This window comes from Typha angustifolia, chromosome 11 (genome assembly GCF_048772165.1).
Source record: "Typha angustifolia cultivar Huaian chromosome 11, ASM4877216v1, whole genome shotgun sequence".
NCBI lineage: Eukaryota > Viridiplantae > Streptophyta > Magnoliopsida > Poales > Typhaceae > Typha > Typha angustifolia.
In genome coordinates this window covers 2966676-2985848 of record NC_133249.1, presented here as the reverse complement: position 1 = coordinate 2985848, position 19173 = coordinate 2966676, and the positions used below count along the sequence as shown (strand labels likewise).

The window sequence follows — 19173 nt, the reverse complement described above, 5'->3', positions numbered from 1 at the left end:
AATATTATCTTTATCTCCTTTGTTAGGTTGAACTATAAAAGATATTCCCTCTTCGTATCCTTTAAAGTTGAAAGTTCTAGGATGAGAGTGTCTAATTAAATTAAAGGAGAAGAAGAGGAGAAGAAGGAAGAAAGAATATAGGATGAGAAGTGGAAAAAGGAGATGAAGCAGGTAAGAGTAGACGAGTAATTTTTAGTTATAAGCTAATAAAATTTAAATTTTACTTTTAATAATTGAAGAATAGAAAGGTAATTTTAAGATAACTGTTAGTGACGTCTAATGAATTATAGCTTTTTAAAAGTCTAAAAAAATATATTTGTACATTTTTAATTATAGTATATGAGTCAAAGTGATATTAAGAGTAAAGTGTAATTACGCCTAAATAAATTCTTAAGCATTCATAGCTTTTAAAACTGCAGCTTATGCTACCAATGACAGCCTAACTAGCAAGAGTTCAGTCAGAATTTATCACCATAAGAGACCACTTACAGCTTTAAATGCCATCAAACATTAACATAGAAGCAACAAGAAAACTGGAGATCTCAATGGCAATACACGAAGAACATTTGGCAATTTCAGAAAGATTCTGAACAAGAAAAAAATAAAGGCAGAGATTAAAAAAAAAAAAAAGTCCCACGAGTAGCAGAATTTGTCTTTTTCCTTTTCTTTTCTTGATTTCCTTTATGAAATTTTACATGGAACGCTGTTCTGTGCACAATGTCTTGGAATTCAATCATATAATAAGCTAAAAGGAGAATAAAAATTAACTTGGACTTCCATCTGGAAAGATGGAATCCCAAGCCTACCAAATGACATGACAATCCACCAACGCACCCAATTATCAATTGCGCGGAAGGTGAATAACATCTTCCCCAGACAAAATCAGAAACGCTGAAGTTCGAAAGAATCAGCTGGTACAAGATCCCTGCAACTCTTGTCATTTGCTCGCAGGTAAGCACCTTAAAAGGCTCTTCCCAATCATTGAACACTTGCTCATGGGAAGATCTCCTCATAGACTTCTTTTTTAATTCCCTGTGGCATATCCCTATACATGGTTATAGGATGGCACCTTCCTGTCCCAGCCAATGAATTTACCAGTTCAGCTGACAGCATTATTCCTTCTAAGGTCATCCCTTCGGTGCAACGTCAGTAGGAAGCTCTTCAGGAGTGCTAGCAGCGAGCTCTTTTAAATGAGGACTAGCAGGTTTGATCTTCAGATCACCTAGCTTTTCTACTTGAACCGACTTGTCATCTTTTGGCTGGACAAAAGAAAAATAAAAATGTTACCAACTTGGAATAGAGCGCATGATGTTATGCTCACTAACTCCACCGTGCTATGATTGACTTCAGTCATGCAATGTGAACTCATTGTAATGCTAAAAGTGTTTCTAAAGAGTCTTGCTAACTACAATGCAAGGGCCCATTCCACTGCTAAATGGGTTGTCCAGAAGCACGAGGCATTCTTACAAATGAAATGTAGGGAGGGGAAGATCTACACAGCCTTGTTGACTCATAATTTTCTCTAAAAGCTCAAGTTGTTAAAGAATGACAATTCTAATCATTTATGTTTTCACATTCTGTTCTGCCTGTCTATTATAGAAATATTTTAGTAGACTCAACGCGTATTGAATTTAAGGTGTGGAGATCTATATTTTAATAGATAGATAGGCAGGGCAAGATTTGAATGACCACCTTCTCCGATACCATATTAAGTCACAATTATTCTTAAAAAGCTTATATCTCTCATGGAGAGGCAGGTAGGCATTCACTCCAATGCTACGACTAAAATTTGGCATAGCTTGTATCAAGCAATTATGTTATTTGTGATCAGATAAAGTTCAGATGACAAGACAAATCTTACCAGCAACAGCTCCAAATTTGGAGTAGATATTTTGCCTCTTTTATCCTGCAATGCTTTCTGCCTACTTTCATAAAAATCAAAGTCATCCAATATCGAAGTTTTGACCGAGTAGTTCTTAAAGATGCTTAACATCTCAGTTCCTTGGGAAAATCTAACCTGATATATCATAGCATTTAAGTTTGATTAGCAGAATGGAGACATACCAATATAAATATATGCAGGAGAATTACGAAAGGTGATCAAGCATATAAAAAGAACAGAACTGCAGATGGCGTAAAGTAGGCTCAGAACATTTAAATGTCAAGCAACAACTAAATCATAACTTCAACCCTGAAATCCTGCAGGAAAATTGTAAGAAAGATTGCACCAACCTAAATGTGTCTCTTCTATCTTAAGAACATCTGACCTGAATTTTATTACCTTGAAAGAATACATAGATTACATTCAATAGATTTAGTTATCCAAAGTATTGTTGGCTTTCTTATTGTTCTTATGCTAATTTCTGCAAAGGCCGCACTTTACTGCAACTAAACGGTCTAGAAAATCTGCAAATTTGAGAATACACATAACACCTTTGAAGAACAAAAGAATCAAACCTGCAGCAAATACCTTTGAATTTTTAAGGCAAGATGTCCTAATTGCTTGTAAAGCATCTGGGAAAAATACTACTTGACACCTAACTACATTATTCTTTACATGAAGTACCTCTTGTGTGTCTCTGCTGCTTGTGACAGGCTTATTCTCATTGTTCTCCAATATTATGTGGCGAAAATGTAGATTAGGGATGTCTTTAATTATGTGCCACTTTACTGGGAAGAATCCCTTCCATTTGTCTTGTTGCCAAAATTCCATACTCTTGCTGAAATCTACAGCACCAGTCATTTCAGCAACACCACAGAACTGACCACTTGCATTGACCTGGCCATGAAGATTGTGACAGTAAATAGAATGCAATTAAACACACAGTTAAAAAATTTAATGCACCCTATCTTGCCACTGATTGTATTTTGTTCATCCTTGATTACTTGGAGATACAGAATGATAGATAAAAGCATCCTCAGTATACAATTGGCGACATACTAAACCAAATTCAAGTTTACAATAGTTTAACTTAGTTTAAAACTAGATCTGTGCAAAGAATGGGTTGGGGTGGGTTTGGATTGGGCCCAGTTCCAAGCCTGATTATTTTGAAAAGGCCCAAGTCCCACCCGACTAGATATAATTTTAATTACTTCGGGCCCAAGTCCAGTCCATTGGCATATGAGAGAGCTCGATCCCAACCTGATGACCCGATCAAATAAGCTTTACAAATTTCTACTGTAGACATTTATATATATATATATATATATATATATTGTAGAAAATATATAATAGTGGGTCGGTCGGGTCGGTTATATGAAAATGTCATCAAGCCCAAACACAACTTGAAGCACAATCGGGCTTAAACATTTTGGCCCAGCCTGGTCCATTGGGTCAAAGGAATTTGACCCAACTCGGGTAAAAATGGATCAGGCTGAGCTACTCATTCTCAGGTCTATCCAAAACACATGTAAATATAAGTAGTATAGGCTTTGAAGTATCAAGTATCACCGTATCAGGTGCTATGTAGATGTTATATGGCAAACATTACTCAAGTATTTGTTTACTACTTTCTAATGATTCAAGGGCTAGATCGGCAAAGGTTACCAAAATATATTGGTTTACTGCTTTCTAATGATCCAAGGACAAATTTCAAGTTTTCAAATAAAAATAATATTTAAGTAATTTTATTTGGTCGCCGTTCTCGATCTGATAACTAGGAGGCATGCAGTTTCCAAGTAATGAAATGTATTTGGAAAAATAACAATAATGTACAGATCATGTTAACTATTAATCCTCTAAGGGGATTAGTATACTTACTGAAAAGAAGAGAAACACAGGACATTTGGCACCATTTTCTGCTGTCTTCTGCTGTGCTACTTTAAAAGCATGGTCAAGCCTTTTATTTCCATTAGGAGTGCTTGCCCAAACATTGTACTTAATGCTCTTGTGAATATCATCTTCGCTGTACGATTTAATCACAAAAAATAAAGCATGTTCATACTTAGTCAGGAAATCTGGAATGTTGTATTCATCCTTGCTTACTGCACTAGGTGAGGTTGCAATATTGTCATTCTCAACTCCTGGTGATCCAACAACATCAGCCAAAGAGTTCCAACCCTTTTTAGGTCCATTCGTTCTTGGACCACCATTTAGTTCATTTAGCATGTTCATGCCACCAACTCCATTTAGCTTGCTTCTTACTTCTAGCTTCTCGCCACTTTCCCATCTTCTGCCATTTTGTTTCAAATTTATGGAACTATTTGGATCGAGATGTCCTCCCTTTTCTTGGTTAGAATACAAAGGGAACTTGTTTACTGCGAGATAACCTCTGGATAGAACAGTACCAGCAGCCTAAAACCAGTAACAAGAAACTATTGAAAATGTGCAGCAAGTATATTTTAAACTTCAAAGTTTTCCAAATTCAGGGTGACAAATAACATGCATTATACATTTAAAAAGTAGTGTACTACCTTATCTACAGGCTTCAAAGTCTGGTTGTGTACAGCAGAAGTCACTAACATGTCTAGCGCTGGTGAGGATCCTTTCATTTCTATAGATTTTGAGGTTGGCAAAACTTTTGGTGCAGTACTTTTATGGCTATTAGAAGAGAATTTCGGCATGGCAGTAGATTTTGTTGAATCTCGACTTATTGCATTACCTTGAAAGCTGTCCACATAAAGAAGCGTTGGGTCCCACGGGAAGGCATGAATCAGCTCAGGCCCATAGGCAACTGGCTGTGCGACAAGTCCTGGAGAAATAATGGGTTGTGGAAATATTGGACTTGGGTGATATGTCTGTTGTCCAAAGTACTGTCCCTCAAAACCAATGACTGGTCCTGGCAAGAATGGATTATAGGGTGCATATGCAGCTTCAAATCCAGGCACAAAGTTGACAACTGATCCATTCTCTGCTTGAACAACCTGCAATGACAAAAGCATACATTACTATTACTCGCTAGTGCATGTATACAGACTTTGCCTTCAGAGACGCATGTAGATGCAACCCATGCCCGTATCTAGCCATGCAATATAAAACTAGAAGATCTTAGATACCAAGCTTACATGTAACAAAGGTACTAAACAAATCAAAATGACTAGAACTCTTTCATGCATACACATATAGAACTAGAACGTCCTAGACACCAAGTTTTCATAAAACACAGATAACGAACTAGAATAACTTGAACTCTCTCTTGCAGATCCACTACCTTCCTAAAGATGTTTGCCATTCTTAGAAGAGACACAACAATCTTATCCAAATGTGGTCTGCATCAAGCAGTTAAAATGCATGTTTTTGACAATTAAAAGACTTGATTCTAAGGTATCTTGAATGCCTGAATCTTCTCCTTTGGTAATAGAAACAACGTGTTCAACAGACTTTTTGCCATATTATCATTGACTTCCATGACAGATCTAGTAAGATGGAAAAGAAAACAATCAAGGGCAAGTATGATATTATAAGATGAAAACGATGTCTGAGCTTCCTGGCCCAAGAATAATCAACTGAAAAGCAAGATGATGCCCCGAGAGCAAAAAAAGATGACTAAAAAAATCCAACAACAGATATAATATTTACAAACATACCGATTGGTAAATTTGCAAGCCGTCAGCCGGAACAAAGTAACTCTTGTCATTCCATTCTCCAGATGGAACTCTGAATCCTGCAACTACTCTGACATCAGAATGGCGTCTATCTGCATAAAATGTGCAACTGTAGATATGAATCAAAAGCAGACCTGGATAATAGTATCCATAGTGGTACATCCCCTGCTCGCCCATCAGGACCTCTTGGTCGACATCACATTCTTTGATGCTACTTGCTGCATCAGCAGTGGAGACGCATGATGTTGCATCCGAAGGGCTTGCATCTTTTGAAGCAGACTAGACACAATGAGAACATAGCATATATCAGACAGCAGGGGCCAAAAAGGATCCAAATACACTATAAGAATGCAAGTTTTTGTGAGAGAAAATTAATGCAATAGGATTAACAGAAAAAAGAAAACAATGTAGTATTAACCGCTAATAATACCGAGTTGAAATCGCTTGCTTTTGAAGAGGGGTCTATCTTCAAATTCTTTATCGCAACTTCTATAGCTGGATAAACAAAGTCAAGGCTCACATATTATAAAATAATGAGTTGCTGGCATATCGATTGGCATTAAAAATTAATCAAATTAAGGTAACATAATTTACAATCTTTTGCAATCTCAAATATCTTCAATTTCCTCTTGCCAGAATGATTAAATATAATATTCAAAATATAATCCGGAAGAAAAACATGTAATGGAAGACAAAAGAAATAAATGAGTAAAAATAAACATCCAATTAAACACTAATTTATTAAAATTAGGACGATCTCATATGAGAAAATTCGCTAAATCCCACGATCATAAGCAGTCCACAAGTATCTAAAAAACCTTCATCAAATCGCTTATATTGAAAATAGCCACGGATAACATGAAGGATGGCTGAAGCAGTGAAGCGACAATAAAAAGGAATCGATCAAATACAGCAACAGGATACGCTTCTCTTGGTTCGCAGCTGCATCCATGAGATCGCACCACAGATCCCCGCAGAAGAACCCTTCGTTTCTTGCCTCCTCCAGCTCGAAGGGAGAGCTCCTCACGATACCCTCACTCCGGTCGCCGGCGATCGGGCGATCGCGGATGTAACTCGAAGCTGGAAGCGCGCGGAGGCGAGGAGACAAAAGATGAACGGCCAACAAGCTCCCACGAAACCTTTCAGGACACGATCCGACGGCTAAAGACGCTTCGCGCTCCCCAATTAGTGTGGTTCCTGTCCGTCCTTTGCCTTGCGGGGCATCTACTACATTCTTATTGGGTTGGGTGGGCAAGGGGGGTTATTCTGGTGAACCTCAGGAACACCTAAGCCCCCTAAATAGAACATAGAAGCCCATCTTATGCTGTTATGCACGAATAACACATTACTTATTCGCAAGTGGTAATCAATAGATAGTTAGCTAATATGAGACGGAAGTATAAATTATATGTACTCGATTACTGTTGCTTGTTTAGAATTTGTCTTTTTTGGATGGATTCGGGTAACGTACACTGCTTCTGATGAGTAGTATATATATCCGGATACATTTAAATTGGGTAAAGGTCAAGCACAGTGTATGACTTTTCTTTTTTCTTTTTCCTTTTTTAATTTATGAGTAAAAGCCCATAGGCACTCCCGAATCGGATGTTGGTATAGCTTTTAGTGGTGAAGAATTTGGTACTCCCACCAGTAGTGCTACTTGCAGACCAAAGAAGTGGTTGGTGATAGAGATGAGATGGAATCATCAAACCATGCATAGGAGTAGGACCACATATTTTTGTTAAATATTTCTCTGTTTTATTGAGGGAAAGATTGTAGAAGGCACAAATGTCGTTCATCCATTGAAGATGACATGATACACAGACTGAGAAAGAACGACGATTATCATTTGACACCAGATTTATAATTGGATATAATATTAGAATAACATAATAATAAAATAGTCCATATAATGACAATAGATTTGAAGTTAGCATGTGCAGTTATGTTGTAATCCAACAGTTTAAGGTATATGAACTTGCAAAACTTACAATGTCGAAGAAATATTCTTGACTTATGACAATAAAAACACAAACTTGACGTGCCAGAGGAGGTAAAGTCATAGTCTCCACTGATGGACTCCAAAGTTGCCCAAGGCACAGAATGAAATTCGAATACTCAATAATAAATGTGAGATCACAACTAGCAGGTCACTATAAACAGTAAGAGATATGATGGAAAGAGGCATCGAACGTTAGAGAGAACAGGAATGATGTAAGAAAACTAGATAAATAAAGTTCAGGGTTTAGGTGGCGGTTAAAGGGAGCAGCAATGGGTTAGAGTGTGCGAGTGGGAGAGGTGGGAACAGTGCATATGAAAATTAATGAGAGGTTATCAATGCAACTATAAGTATTGGAAGAGGAAAGGGAAAACAACACTTGTAGTTATTTTAAGCAACAAAAGAAGAGTTGTATGATAATATAGTGTGATACGATACAATTAATAAGCTATCGAGTTGTATGGACGATTAATTAGTACTTAAAATTTAATGCAGTCCATATAGCATATGAGTTGGTTTCGAATTATTTATTAGTGCGAAGCGACATATTCCGTCTCTATGCAAAAGCTTGCTTATGGAAGAAGAATTCGAATCGGAGCTTCTCCAATGGAAGGCTCCGAACCGCGAAGCGACTTTTGGCGCGGGGGTGGGGGGGGGGGGTGGGGAGGGGCCCACTCTGGGTCATCTTAAATTACACATTTGACATTCGCCATTCGATATTCCACGACGTGTCGCAGCCTTAGTGGTTCAATTATGAGCTCCATATTGAGTATGGTCCATCGACCATCCAACCACTGAGTTGGTGTGGATATTTCCAATGATTGTTATGGAAGGAGATCCGTGTACCACTTTGCTTTGCGTTGGATTGGATTGGCCAAATTTTGACACTAGTAATTCGGGTCCACCAATAGACCTCGGTGTTGTAGTTAGGAAAGAAATTTCAATTAACTTCTTTTATCTTTATTTTTCCAAGAATTTAAATAATTTAATTGGTGAATAAAAATAAAATGTGAATGGATTCAACTCATACCCTCGTCTTTTTGGTGCCTTTCTCACCGTAATCCAACCGGTAGTTTCGTGCCCGTTTTTATTTAGCTTTTCGTTAGTTTCCTCTCCTGAATGTCTCCATGTCCATCTTACGATTTATTTATTTATTTTTTTTTCATATTATCTAAATAGAAATGTAGATCAGACCAACCTAAAGCAAACCGGCTCGGATTTAACTCAAAATTAATTTTAAGCTTAGTTTAACCAAACTCAAACTTAGTTGAATTGAGCTCGAAGCTTAAAGGTAAGCTATTTTTTAATTCAGGCGAAACAAAGCCTATTATTCAATTTATGCTGAATGGAGCTCAAACTTCCAAATCTTAAAACAATCTAAAAATTATTTAATATATACTATTAATAAATATTATATTTGAGTCAGCTCTAGCTTAAGATCGGTTCAAAATTTAAATCAAGTCCAACAATAAAACTTAGGCTACCCACCTCAAGCCGAGCCGTCTATTTATTTTGACACCCCTAATTATTTATCCATAACGATTACTATTGTCTCTTATGTGACTTTCACTGTAGCTGCCTCGTTGCCCTCATAGACTTTCTCCTAAAAAATAGATATAAAAAAGGCTCATAGGAAAGTAAATTCCAACAAAAAGATGAATCTAAGACCAAGAACATGAACATCAAAGAAAAATTAATTAAAAAATGGACTAGGCCTTGGGCCATATCGTCTTTCCTCGGCCTTTTTTTTGTATGAATATTCTCGGCCCATTTAAACCTCATAAGGGCTTCATTGATCCATTGATCCATTGATCCATTGATCCGACGGCTATAAACATATTTACGTACACCATATCGGACGGCTAAGACTTTGCAGAATCGTCCTAGGCTCCCAAAACCCTAACCTTGAATCGTATAAAAGGGAAATGTCAAGCGCAACATGGGGCTTGCTCGTCCGATTCTAGGGTTTGGGGTGAACGAAGTCATCGCCATCTAGCGATCATCTCCCGCCCCCTTAAGCGATGGTGCGTTTCGAAAGCTTCTACTTCATCTTCTCATTCTTAATGACGACCTTAAGTGTTTATATGAAATCTCCCTTTGTTTTTGAATTCGGTTGTAGCAGACTTGTTTGTATATTTCGTTATGCACTAATTGGATCCCACCTTTAGTAGAAGACTTTAATCTTGCAGAAGAAATTTGATTTGTTGCGATAAAGATTGGATTTTTGGTTAAACTGTGTGGATTTCATGTAAGTTGGTTATGGGTTTGTGGGAGTATGGAGTTGTAATTGAGTGTGTGGGTTCTTGTGTGGTTGTTTTTAAGGTTAGATAGTTAGCAATCGAGGAACTCAAATGGTAGTTAGTTCATTTCGATGTTGGAAAGTATCTTGTACACTATGATAAGGGACAAGAACAATGTTGCCAAAAATCTCTGGATGAAAATTTCTTCTTAGTATGTAATAAATTGAGATGAATGTGAGGTGGCATTTTGTTGCTATTGTGAACTTGTTTATGAGACACCCCTATATTTTAAGCTCCGCATAGAAATTTCACATTTTAAAGTCTAATCTGTAACAGAACTAAATCCTAAATTTAATATGTGGCAGTATTTTAAGTTGCCAGTGGTCTCTCATATATGTTGTTAACTACAGGAAAACTTCTTATTATTGGTTAATTTCAATGAAGAAGATATGTATCTTTCATTTCCCTTATGTTCCAGACTTTCTGACACAGTTGAATCTGTATCTGTATCTGAATGCAGACGAAGCGCACTAAGAAGGCCGGAATTGTTGGCAAATATGGTATTCAAGTGTTCACAAATATTTAATATTGTTTCTCTCTTTCCCCAAAGCTTTAGTATTAATTGTTTTTCATCTAACTTGTGAGTATTCTGTTTCAAAATCCAGGTACCAGATATGGTGCTAGTTTGCGTAAGCAGATCAAGAAAATGGAGGTTTCCCAGCATGCAAAGTATTTTTGCGAGTTCTGTGGAAAGGTGTTACTTTTTGTATCAATATAATATTACCTAAATGCTTTTAGTCTTTGGATCATAGAATAATTCTAATCTTGTTTAATATGAAAAAGGTAGTAATTTATAGGTTGTATCTTTGTTATACCTGGAAAAATATGAACTAAGTCCAAAGGTGAAGCAAGAAAGGGCTGCTATTCCTAATGGCTTTTCATCCATTAACAACTGATTCTGGATTTAGCTGTCCTTGCATGTAATTCTATTAATTCCAAATTCCAATTGCGTGACTACACATTCTGATATCTTTTATGCTTCTGCAGTATGCTGTAAAAAGAAAAGCAGTTGGAATTTGGGGATGCAAGGATTGTGGGAAGGTTAAAGCTGGTGGTGCTTATACCTTGAAGTAAGTGTTGCCAATCGGCTTTTCTTCAGGGAGAAAAGTTGTTGCACATCATTTTCTTTCTCCAAAGCTTTTGTTTTCCTTATCCTAATTCTGCTCGTTGACTTGCAGCACCGCTAGTGCTGTTACCGTGAGGAGCACCATTAGAAGATTGAGGGAGCAGACTGAAGGGTGATCAGCAACGAGGGATTATCCATCGGGAGAGTAACTTGTTTCTTGCCAATTTTGTTGATTTTAAAGTTTCATTCTAAGTTGTGTACTAAATTGGCCTCGTTTTAGCCATTTCGAATTGAGTTGCTAGTGTTGTTGCTTACATTCTGCCCTGCGACATTTATTTGCAAGGTAGCTAAAATTTTTCAAAGGTATTATTTGCATTTTTCTGATGGTGTACCTGCAAAGATAGTCCATTTTTGAGGAACTTTCTTTTTGCTGATTGATGCTGTGGTAGTGCTTCCAAGATTGTGCCTTTTATGAGCTTGTATGTAGCTCAAATCAATATTATTGTGGATATTATTACCTTGCTCTTTCTTTTTGGTCTACAGAAGGTTACCACTTCTCTCTAGTTCGGGAGTGGTGGTTAAGCTGGTACAAATATTTGCTTTTCTTGTCCTACAACAATGACTTTTGAGTTCCAAGCGGACTGCATACCTATAGATGTTTTCACAGCTAAAGTAAGCAATATGCTAAGGCCGTTTATTTGTTCAAGAATTTTAATTTTAAATATCACTGGAAGAGAGCTAATATCATGAATATTAGTATTAGGTGTAATAATTATATTTAATCTGATATAAGTTTTATATTAAAATATTAGAAAATAATAATTTTGTATTGAAAATAAGCAATGTTTTATATATTTGCACCTAGTGTATGACAATGTGAATATATAACTATTGTGTTCTTTATTTATGCGACATAATTATTTTATAGAGAAGAGAAAAAAGGAATATTGAGTAATAAAATAATGTCTAATATATGAGCAATATAATAATTTTAAATTATTATTAAATTATTTTTAAAAAGTTGCATAGAATTAAATCAGAGAGTAACGAATTAGTACAGAAGAAGTTAAATTGTTCTTTAGTTAGTACACCAACCAGTCGAGCTGAGCTTACTATTGTCATAATGTGTTAATGCCATCCTTTTTATCAGCTAAAAAATTTATTGCAATGGGTTCTGTACTTGTGTATAAAAGCAACAAGGATAAGAACAAAAAGGTTCAGCTGGAGTCAATCTTGTTACTATCTGAAATTGCAACAATGCCGCAAGTAATATAATTAAAAGCAGATTGAACGAGTCAGATCTTCCTTAGTAAAGCCTTGAGATGTGGTTGAAGACTTGTCATTGTTGTGGCCATCTGAACAACGTATGAGAGTTCTCCATTAGTAACTTTGAAAGATCTGGATATCTCCTTCACCTGTAAAAGTAAGTCGTTTCAAGACGATCATAATGTTGTCCAAAAAATAGAACTATATCATGAAAGATTGAAAGGTCACGAGTCATAAACAGAATTACTGAAGCAGCAAATCCTTCCACAACTAATAAGAAGGGGTGGTGACAAGTCCTCACTGCTCGGAGAACTCGGATTAGTTGTATACGAATAAGTTGTGAAAAGCGAAACATGCCAACTTTGGATTAGGAAGTAACTTGAGGTTAATTATTAGTGGATAGAATAAGAACTGCAATCGTAATCTAAATCACTATGGATGCTATACTCGGAGAATACCTTTGATGCATTCCCGACAAGCTCACTCCGAAGTGTCACTGTTTTATTTTCAGCATCATAGGAGCCCTTCTGTATATTTTTGTAACAAAATTACGTCAAGAAACAAAAACAAAAGAAAAGAAAACAAGAAAGTATACGAAATGCAGATTAATAGTTGATATGTCATAACAGGTAGAAATGATTGAATTCCATTTGACATGATGCCATTATAATCTAAATCATTTCATAGTCGTTTACATGGATCATAATCACATTATCCACAAGATGAATGCTTTGTGAACCTAGTTTGCATTTGGTGGTTAGTAATAAGGGACTATATTGTTGGGTTGGTAAAAAAAAATTGAAAATAGGGGAACAGAGCAAAAGATTACTCTGAACTAATAAGAAGTTCACAAGATTACTCTGAACTAATAAGTTCACAGTAGGAAACACTATTGACATCCCTTGGCCTAATTTTGTATTACGTTCCATATGCTTGTAAATGAAGATGAGACTAGAGTGATTGAATGCCTCTTATTAGCAAGAAGCAAGGAAGCACACAGATCACAAATATAGTGATTTTATCTTTCTTTGCATATGCTTCCATGGCGTTTCGTTCACCGACAAGGAGGGAATAATTCATAAATAAGCCGACACCTAATCTACAAATAACAACAAAATGAGTTAAAACTCCAATCAGAAGGATTTTATCGTCATTTGCTTATCAAACCTCTATGCCCAAATAAGAGATGAAGATGAAGCTATCTGAAAAGCGACCATGACAAAGCCCATTAATTAAATATCCTTCACTTTCTCATCTCCAGTATCAATAAAGTTCCCGTATTTGACAAGAGGAATCAACTTTATCCAAGGTGACCTCCCCAACCAACGATCAATCATGAATAGAGCCTAGTACCCACACAGTTGCATGGATAAAGCCCTTTCCATTGTTTACCCTATCCATTACTGACAGAAACCTTCATTTTGTTTATCAATTCTCAGCAAAAATAATGTAAGAAACTATGCAGTTCTTTTGCAAATCTTATGCCCCTATTCCTGGAATCGATAAAAAAATAGCTTCTTTTCACACCTTCCACTTACCGTCCAACTGTATTATTTGGATATTGCCATCACATCTCCGGTGAACAATTTCCCCTTGTGTCTCAATTTTCAAATCACATCCTTTCTTACCATTCTAAAACCTACTTAATCAAAAGTTTGTTTCAATCCACCAAAACCAGCAAAACACTTGCACCAATTGCTTTCTCCCGAACCCATCTATGATCCACAACAGCCAACAAAACCCATTTGCCACAATCCGAAAAGAACTCATGGTCTCAAGAGAAGTACCAAAAAGAGGTAGTGGATATTCTCACCTGGACCTCAACAAGTCCGGTGCTCTGGGCTATGAGCACTTCGATGGATCCATCGGGTTTCGGCCGCCAGTATCCGCTTTCCGCATGCATCGGCTCTCCAGAGGAAAGCTTCCAAGTCTTCTGGGTATAAGCTATCACGGGCTATTCGAATCCCAAATTATCATAGAAGCGATCAATTTAGAGAGAGATCGGATAAGATAGAGATAGAGAGAAGAGAGAAGAGAGAGATAGAGGAGAACCTTTCCGGAGTGAGAAAAGAGGAGCTCTTCGCCGTACTGAAAGGAGTTGATGGTCGGGAAACCACCCTCCCCTTCACCTCTCCACCTCCCCAAGAGGTAGGAGAGGGGGGCGATGGCTGGGTGCAGCGGCGGCGAAGGCGGTGCGGGAGGAGTAGATCCCAAGCCTCCGGTTTCCATGGCGCTCTCTCTCTCTCTCTTCAAAAGTCATCGATCTCCAACTTCGTAACTTATCTTTCAAGGAGTTTTTTTTCATTTCACACCCTACATTAGTACATTATGTGCTTATTTCAGTTTATACCTCGTCTTTTAACATAAATATAGGGTGTGAGATGAAAATATCCCATACTTGAAATCAAAATCTTCCATTGGAAATACCAAAAGCTTGGGTGGATTGTGGAGCCTGAGTTTGTCATCATAGAATTCGATCATGATTGAAACAAGATCACTTATAAATCCTACGAATACTAAAAATCCAAAGTTAAAATACATTCTATATGGCAAATGAAGGGAGGTTAGAGAGGCAATCCAAGGAGTCAATCGATCACCATCAATGAGGTTGGTAGAAACCTGAAAGCTGCATTAGATTCCTTAGATTGGATTGCATGTTCAAGTTGAGTACTCTCTTTTGCAACAGTGGATCTCGTTATTTGGAGCACATAGATACGAATTTATCATGAGCGAGAGAAGCAACATAATTGCATGTTTTAATTCGATCTTCTTTTGGGTATGGATATCCATGAGTTCCTCCACGTAAGAAGTGTGAAAAAGTTGGTAGATCTTTAATATGAGCATTGCGATGCATGAAGAAGAGTAGATGGGCAGTTAGTTGAGCGCAATGACTATACATTGATGAATATAATTTACAGAACAAAACAATTGGGCAAATATTAGTTTACCCTCCTATAATTTAGCTTAATTTTAACTCACCTGTATGTATTATAAACTTAAGCACTCCTATAATAGTATTTACCATGAGGGATAATTAAGTTAATTTTATAATTTTGGAAATAAATTATGTTTCTTTTTTATTCTTATCACAAGAGAGGAAATATTTGAAGAAGGATAAGGTTAAAATTTGGAGGCAAGTGATGCATAGGATTCCAATGGGTAGAGACTAGAGATTAGAGAGTCCAGTTGTGGCCCTTATCCAAATAGTTTCTTCTTGGCAAAGTATGATTAAGGTATCAATCCAATCAAAGGCGAAGCTTAACACTTTCTTCTATTGCATGCTGCATTAATTACGAAACATTAACGTCAGGTTTGGACCACTGCACGAAGCAAGTGACCTTGAGTTCCGGGCCCGAGACATTGATAAATCTATATATTATGTCTGCGATGGACTGTTAGATTACGCATGAATGGATGGATAAAAGAGAAGAAACCAGAGGAAGATAAATAGCTAGGTGAATTAATCATACACGACCAGACCGAAAAAACTCTACACGTGAATCATGTCTTCTTATTAATACATCGCCAGTACACACATTACACTTAAAATCACATCAAATTAAGGAAGAAAGAAAGAAATAAAGAAAGAGAAAGAGAAAAAGAGAGAAAGAAAGAATTAAGAAGTACATTTGTCGGGCTTAAATCTCAGCCGTTTGTTCCTGATGTCAAACTCCCAGTGATGCTCCTGCTGTAGGATATTCCCGATGGTCGACTGCCCCGGCCACGGCGCGGGTTGGAAGCCGATGCACTTCACACCAACCGCCACGTCGATCACGTAGCTCTTGCTCGGCGGCTCGAACCGAGCAGAGTCTGCGAAGTGCACGGCCAGCTTGGGAATTACCACGTTATCGGCAGCCCCGGTCGTCCAGTTGTAGCAATACTCGAAAGGGTCCATGTTAGTCCTCGGGATCCGCTCCAGCCGCTCGCTGAGAACCGTGACCACGGCCGTGTAAAGCGGCTCGACGAGCATGGTCAAGCTCGTGCCCGAGTCGACGATGACCCCGCCCCCTTGCTCCACGTCCCAAATGTTCTGGGGGACCGGGAGGATCACGCCGTCCAAGGAGATGGCGGCGACGGAGACCGCGTACCAGGGCTCGAAGTGTGGGGTGAGGAGGAGGTGGGTGGAGGAGAAGGGAGGAGGGGAAGTCGGCGACGAGGCCTGGGGGAACGCTGGGTTGGGACCGAAGGTGAGGTAGCCGGTGCGGTTGCGGGGGCTGAGGTGGTCGACCAGGCAGTAGGAGAAGCGGCCGCCGAAGTGGGGGGCGGCGGCCATGGTGAAGGAGATGCGACTGAAGCCGAGGGCTAGCACGCCGTCCGATGCGAAGAAGCTCGGTCCGGCCGTCGAGGTCGTGCAACCCACCACGAGGCGCTTCAGCTTCGCCTTCCTGCCATTGGAGAGGCTGATGGTCGCGGACTCGTTCGCGAAGAAACCCTTCGCCATCGATCCGTCCTCGTACCTGACCGGTAAGCCCAAGCAAAAGAAACAGAAAAAAAAAGTTATTTTATTACAGATACACCCTTGTTTTTTTTTTCCCATATCACTACCTACAGATTAGTGCTATTACAAAACGCCTCCTTGTTTTGAAGAGGTTACTGCACGTACATAAGAATGAAGAGCATTGAAGGAGGTTATACGGTGAATAGGACTTGCGAGCAGTGACTGCAGCTGCTAACAGCGATGTCAGACTGGGGGGAGCTCACAAATGGGAAGAAGAGATCTACCGATTGATATCGACCTCAGCATACCGAGATGACCAAAAAAAAAATTTCTAAAAAAATAACTATCCCTGTGACTAAATATATCCAACTATTACTAGAGAAAAAGAAAAAAAGAAAAAAGAAAAAAGAAAAGAGGATTTTAAAGCCAAATACGGCGGAATCAATGGCGTCACCAAATGCTCCTGCAGTAAGAACTAACAGCCAACCCCCCAATCCCATTCCTCTATATCTACTGGTATCCTGAATGCAGGAAATTCCTGCCGTAGGATCATCTTTTACTTTGACAGTCAATTGTAGCCTGCCAAGTAAAGCCTACCGGACGAATTTCCTGCACTAGGAGATGTAGACGATCAGCTATCCCTTCCTCGCACATTAAATTTAAAACCAATAAAAATCCTTTACTTCAGAAAAAAAAAAATTCCACTACTTGATTCTTTACAAAAAAAAGGAAAAAAAATTCTACTACTTGAGTGTTGGATCTAATTATATTAAAACTTAATTTAGTAAAGAAGATCAGAAACTAAATATGCGGGATCGGATCCAAGATTCGGGCCACCTTACCCGTACTCGTACAAGCATGGGCTCGCCGGCGTCGGGCACGCCACGAGCGCGTCGGGCAGCGACGTTTTGCACATATCCGATGAGCACGTTATCGGATGCCACGACGACGACGCCTGTGGCTTAAAATTCCAGCCTTTTCCTTTGTGTTTGCCTTTCCCTCCGCCGCCTCCCCCGGGGTGGAGCCGGCGGGGGGCAAGGCACTTGACCCACGTGAGGTCGCTTCCCGTGTCGATGATGAGGCGGAGCTTCTGCGCCGGAGTCCCGAGTCGAAACAGCGCGAAGAACTGCCCCTCTCCCACGTACGACCCCGAGTTCAACGGCATCGCGAATCCGAAACCCGGCGCCGGCGCCGGCGCCAGATCCGTCGACGGGGAGTCGCACGCCCGCCGCCGGTTGTGGAGCGGGGTTCCGGGCCGTCCGATCCTCGACGCGATCGTCCCCTGCCGGATTTGGTCGCCGATCACGAGCGCGCGGAGGTACTCGAGGCGGGACGACGAAGGCATTGAGCGGCGGTGTAGCTTGAAGCGGAGGGGAGAGGAGTGAGACGCGAGGACGCCATGGAAGACGAAGAGGAAGAAGAAGAAGAAGAAGAGGAGGGAATGGCGCATTGGATTGAGATAGATTAAACCCCCAATTCGCGAGGAGAGGAGAAGGGAATTATGGGGGGTAGAATGGGAATGTTTCTTCATTGCAGTTCCATACTCCCCTCTTCTCTGCCCGTCTCTGGCCTTCTTTGAGGCAGAGGCGTTGTGTCCTTTCTCCTCCCTGTACTTATTTATTTATCCTTCTCTATACCTCGCTATGTGAGGTTGTCCTTTGCCTTTAAAAAAAATTACGCGCTTTTTTGTCTCCTAACTATAACGTTATAAAAATAAAATTAAAAATTAAAAATATTTATCAAAAGCACATTCCATTCCGCTATAATTATTATTATTATTATTCATATTCTGTCATATTAATATTTATTTTCTTTAACAGTGTATAAACGATAATAAAAGTAAGACGTAAAAAATCTCTGATATACAATAAGTATCTGTTAAATCCTATATTTTATTCTTATCTTTCTGTCTGTAGAAAGGCCGATCTACTTTATTACTCTTGAGAAAGTCAAACTACTAAAACCTCCTAATGATGAGTTTAACCAAAGGTTACCTTTTAAACTTCCAACCTCCTCCTAAAAGTATTAGCCAAGCATTAAATTAGACTTCTCCAACTCATGCAATACAGTCTCTCCCCAGCTTGAATCCACTTCGAGTCCGGTCTTTAGATCCATTTAGGACGTACTTGGAGAAGGTAATGGCTTACGAACGCATAACAAATATCTAAATAACAATAGTTGTTGATTTAGTTGGTGGCTTCGAAGGAATTGGGGCGTGGCGTGGCGCATAGAACCCAACTCGGATCCTGTCTCACATGGAACACACGCTAACGTGCGCCGTCATCTCATCCACCAGAGCGTAGGAGCGGCGCATGGAATAAATAGGAGGAAGGACTATCTTTTCTTTTTCATCCCACACCCTAAGTTATGTATTTTTTGCTATTTACACCTTGTCCTCGTCTGTTAGATGGGGGCGCATACCGTAACGAGAGTAGAACAGAGGGTGCAGAATGAAAAAATCCTAGCAAGAAAAAAACACGCAATGGAAGGATAGGATTTATCCGGTCGTGTTGGCCGCCGGGGACAGCTGGCCAGCAGTAGGAGGAGGACGTAATTATTA

The 19173-nt window shown here is 39.1% G+C and overlaps 4 protein-coding genes across 5 annotated transcripts; 1 reads left to right on the top strand and 3 right to left on the bottom strand.

Annotated features, from left to right (window-relative positions):
* Positions 1–640: 640 nt before the first annotated feature.
* LOC140770391 (YTH domain-containing protein ECT2-like) lies at positions 641–6815 on the bottom strand. 2 transcript variants are annotated; one of them, XM_073111575.1, is made up of 9 exons: positions 6469–6815; positions 5963–6039; positions 5679–5823; positions 5527–5603; positions 4414–4863; positions 3761–4294; positions 2567–2779; positions 1862–2017; positions 641–1259 (listed from the first exon to the last, which is right to left on the bottom strand). In XM_073111575.1, the coding sequence occupies exons 1-9, from the start codon at positions 6494–6496 to the stop codon at positions 1128–1130; spliced, it is 1812 nt and encodes a 603-aa protein (XP_072967676.1). In that variant the 5' UTR covers positions 6497–6815; the 3' UTR covers positions 641–1127. The 2 variants fall into 2 exon arrangements, with proteins under 2 accessions (XP_072967676.1, XP_072967677.1); XM_073111576.1 differs by having other exon boundaries at positions 5975–6039; positions 6469–6813.
* Positions 6816–9452: 2637 nt separating this feature from the next.
* Positions 9453–11434, top strand: LOC140770532 (large ribosomal subunit protein eL43z-like). The gene is made up of 5 exons (XM_073111758.1): positions 9453–9567; positions 10304–10343; positions 10449–10537; positions 10831–10913; positions 11022–11434. The coding sequence occupies exons 1-5, from the start codon at positions 9565–9567 to the stop codon at positions 11083–11085; spliced, it is 279 nt and encodes a 92-aa protein (XP_072967859.1). The 5' UTR covers positions 9453–9564; the 3' UTR covers positions 11086–11434.
* Positions 11435–12111: 677 nt separating this feature from the next.
* Positions 12112–14440, bottom strand: LOC140770379 (peroxynitrite isomerase Rv2717c). Its single transcript, XM_073111552.1, has 4 exons — positions 14228–14440; positions 13989–14129; positions 12634–12702; positions 12112–12324 (listed from the first exon to the last, which is right to left on the bottom strand). Exons 1-4 carry the CDS (start codon positions 14402–14404, stop codon positions 12205–12207), a joined length of 507 nt encoding a protein of 168 aa, XP_072967653.1. The 5' UTR covers positions 14405–14440; the 3' UTR covers positions 12112–12204.
* A 1187-nt stretch (positions 14441–15627) lies between these two features.
* Positions 15628–18217, bottom strand: LOC140771303 (aspartic proteinase NANA, chloroplast-like). The gene is made up of 2 exons (XM_073112786.1): positions 17456–18217; positions 15628–16632 (listed from the first exon to the last, which is right to left on the bottom strand). The coding sequence occupies exons 1-2, from the start codon at positions 18142–18144 to the stop codon at positions 15792–15794; spliced, it is 1530 nt and encodes a 509-aa protein (XP_072968887.1). The 5' UTR covers positions 18145–18217; the 3' UTR covers positions 15628–15791.
* Positions 18218–19173: the final 956 nt, after the last annotated feature.

What these genes read in the sequence shown, in the direction of transcription:
- LOC140770391 (XM_073111575.1), bottom strand. Translation starts at nt 6,496, where the DNA reads ATGGATGCAGCTGCGAACCAAGAGAAGC. An exon ending in GCTTGCAAATTTACCAATCG is followed by an intron (nt 4,864 to 5,526) that starts GTATGTTTGTAA and finishes TTGTCATTGCAG; the next exon opens with GTTGTTCAAGCAGAGAATGG. An exon ending in GCAGCAGAGACACACAAGAG is followed by an intron (nt 2,018 to 2,566) that starts GTACTTCATGTA and finishes ATGATATATCAG; the next exon opens with GTTAGATTTTCCCAAGGAAC.
- LOC140770532 (XM_073111758.1), top strand. An exon ending in CGGAATTGTTGGCAAATATG is followed by an intron (nt 10,344 to 10,448) that starts GTATTCAAGTGT and finishes TTCAAAATCCAG; the next exon opens with GTACCAGATATGGTGCTAGT. An exon ending in GGTGGTGCTTATACCTTGAA is followed by an intron (nt 10,914 to 11,021) that starts GTAAGTGTTGCC and finishes GTTGACTTGCAG; the next exon opens with CACCGCTAGTGCTGTTACCG.
- LOC140770379 (XM_073111552.1), bottom strand. Translation starts at nt 14,404, where the DNA reads ATGGAAACCGGAGGCTTGGGATCTACTCCTCCCGCACCGCCTTCGCCG. An exon ending in CCGGACTTGTTGAGGTCCAG is followed by an intron (nt 12,703 to 13,988) that starts GTGAGAATATCC and finishes AAAAATATACAG; the next exon opens with AAGGGCTCCTATGATGCTGA. An exon ending in TTGTCGGGAATGCATCAAAG is followed by an intron (nt 12,325 to 12,633) that starts GTATTCTCCGAG and finishes TTACTTTTACAG; the next exon opens with GTGAAGGAGATATCCAGATC.
- LOC140771303 (XM_073112786.1), bottom strand. Translation starts at nt 18,144, where the DNA reads ATGAAGAAACATTCCCATTCTACCCCCCATAATTCCCTTCTCCTCTCC. An exon ending in CCATGCTTGTACGAGTACGG is followed by an intron (nt 16,633 to 17,455) that starts GTAAGGTGGCCC and finishes CTTACCGGTCAG; the next exon opens with GTACGAGGACGGATCGATGG.